The following is a 2,643-nucleotide window of genomic DNA, read 5'->3' on the forward strand; positions in this document are numbered from 1 at the left end:
AGCGGGAGGCCCGGCTGCAGGGCGCGCTGGACCCGCGGGGCGCGCCAGGCTCTGATTGGCCCGCGCTCGTTTGAATGGGGAGATTTCCACCTGACGGAGCAGACGCGCGGCCAGAGGGGAGGAGGCGCCGGCGCCCGGAGCAGCGAGGGCAGCCGCCCGCGGCCGGCCAGAGGCGGCTCTTCCCCGAGGAACTGGCAGAATGGGGCGGCCACACCAGGGCTCCTGGCTCCTGCTCCGCGCTTCAGGCTGAAAAAGCCAGGCCCATGAGAGGGCAGGGGCCCAGCGTGCCCACTCGGAGCCGGCTTGGGCTACTCGCCCAGCAATTAGCCCGATTAGTAACCTTCTTTGAAGCTCAGACCTGTAATCATCAGACCCAAGCAAGGGCAAAGGAGCACTCTCCTGGCCCAGCGCAGTGGGCTTTGGAAAAATGTTCTCTGCACTTGGACAGGCCACCCCCACCAGGCTGCAGCCCCTTCCCCAACCCTGCCTGGATCGCCCTCTTGAGCCTCCTCTGGATGAGAGCAGCCTGACACAGGTCCAGATGGAAGCAGCTTGCTCCCCAGCCTCATGGCCCCCCATCCACAGCCTGGTGCCATCAGACAGTAGGGCAGGCCCCCAACATCTGAAGGACAGAAATGCACAGAACACAGAGGGGGATAGGCACTTGGAATCTCTCTCCAGACTGGTACATGGAGGCAGAGCTGAAAGGAAGGTCAGCCCCTGTGCTGCTTTGTCGGCAAACATTCATGGGACACCTCCAGGGAGCGGTTTCACACCAGGACATCTGCTCTGCAAATCTCTAGCTGTTGCCTCTGTGGAAGGGAAAGCTACTGGTCTCATGTAAATCTAAAAATGGGAAGTGTTGTTATTTGTCCCTGTTCCCCTGACTTCATTGCCAAGTGGATTTTTGTGGTTCAGTGATCCTCTCAAGACAAGATTGGGGGATGCAAGAAAGTGGAGAGAAGAGTTATACATCAGGTGCCAGGGCTTGAGCTTGGCAACTTACCCACATAATATCACTTAATCTTTACAGTAAGCCTAGGAAGTATTACCCCGAATTTACCAGGGAGAACTCTGAACCTCAGGCAGATAGGGTAGGTGGCTTGTCCAAGGTTTGCAGAACTAGGAACAGGCAGAGCTGAAATTTGAACCCAGGCCTATCTGCCCCAAAGGCCATCATCCTGTTCTTCCTTGATCTCCATAACTGCCCCCACGACCAACAGCAGGTCACGGTAGCAGACCTGCCTTCTTGAGGCAGGTAAAGAAACTAAAATGTCACAAGGCCAGCTAGCCTCCAGTTGGGAGCAGAAACTGGAGAAGGAGCCCTGAAATCCGCAAACTAGTGGTCAAGTGAAAGTGAGACGCATAAAGGCTAGTGGATTGGTTGAATCCTGGTACTTTGTGAAGCCCTGCCCTGCTCTTCCCCCCACCCTTACACCGTTAACATTGCCCTTAGCAGGGGCAGGCCCATTCTCCTGGTCCCAACCCAATGGCAGAAGGATTTACCTGCACCCTGGACTTGAGCATAACTGATCCTCTTCCTGGCTGGGGAAGTTTGAGTCCAGGCATCCTTTCTGGGCAAGGAGGAATCCTGCCTTGGCCACTCCATTCAGGCAGGGAAAATGGCAACCTATCTCAAGCCACAGGATGCAGATGGGACACCGAACCCAGAGGTGCTATAGACCTGCAGAAGCAAGATCAGAGCATGAGTTAGTCATGCTGAAGATGACCCCTGCAAGAGGTGTTCACTCCCGGTATGAACTAGAAAGCATGATGTTCAGGAGCCAGGACAAAGGAAGGTCCACAGAGAAGGGAGATGTGAAAGTCACCTCTTCACATTTCTGTCAGGGATCACTGTAGTGGGGTGAGGGGGACCTCCTTGGACTCAACGAGGCTGTGAGCTTCCTGCAGGTGTAACACTCAGGAGGGTGGGACTAAGCAGGAGAACTGGGTTCTCTACTAAGCTAGAGTCACACTGTCTGAATGTTGCCTGGGGGAGAAAAGACTGAGACCTACACAAGGCACTTCACCCCTACTGGGGACAAAGGTCCCCATCCCACTGCCTTGCAGGTTACCTCCTGACTCCTGCCCTACTCAGAAGCTAACCTATTCAGTTGAGAGAACTCAAGAACGGCCTGATCCTGATCTGATCCCTCTGGTGGCACCACCTTCATCACCTTCACCACCACCACTAAGTCTTTACTTAGCAGAAGCTTCCTTTTCTTAAAGGGATAGGTCACCTTTTTCTCAGGAGATAGAATTAAGGGGTGAGGGGCCGGCCCCATGGCGCACTCAGGAGAGTGCAGCGCTGGGAGCGCAACAGTGTGCACATACACAAGCACACACACACACACACCACACATATGCACATAAAATACACTTAAATATACCACATGCATACACCATAACATGACTTTTTAGAAAAGTCATTTTCTAAAGACTGACTTTGTATCTGGAAGAATAAGGAATACTTGGGCTTGGAGGGAAGGGACTAAAAGGATTTATTTGGGTGTATTTTCACATTAACTATCAAAGAATAGTGTCTTTAAGATATCATCTGGCCCAAGAACCAAGAAAATTTTGAAAAATAATAATAAAGGGGACTTAGACTATCAGATGTTAAATTATGTTACAATAATGTAA

At 52.5% G+C, this 2,643-nt stretch overlaps 1 protein-coding gene across 1 annotated transcript in view; it reads right to left on the minus strand.

Moving 5' to 3' along the window:
* RGS3 (regulator of G-protein signaling 3) overlaps positions 1-1,609 on the minus strand; it is a 136,843-nt gene extending 135,234 nt beyond the window's left edge. Inside the window, exon 1 of the mRNA XM_008568733.1 lies at positions 1,507-1,609. Within this exon, the coding sequence (XP_008566955.1) occupies positions 1,507-1,609 (103 nt within the window). The remainder of the gene's footprint in view (positions 1-1,506) is intronic.
* Between the last annotated feature and the right edge of the window lie 1,034 nt (positions 1,610-2,643).

Source organism: Galeopterus variegatus, unplaced genomic scaffold, assembly GCF_000696425.1.
Source record: "Galeopterus variegatus unplaced genomic scaffold, G_variegatus-3.0.2 Scaffold437, whole genome shotgun sequence".
In the NCBI taxonomy this organism is placed as follows: domain Eukaryota; kingdom Metazoa; phylum Chordata; class Mammalia; order Dermoptera; family Cynocephalidae; genus Galeopterus; species Galeopterus variegatus.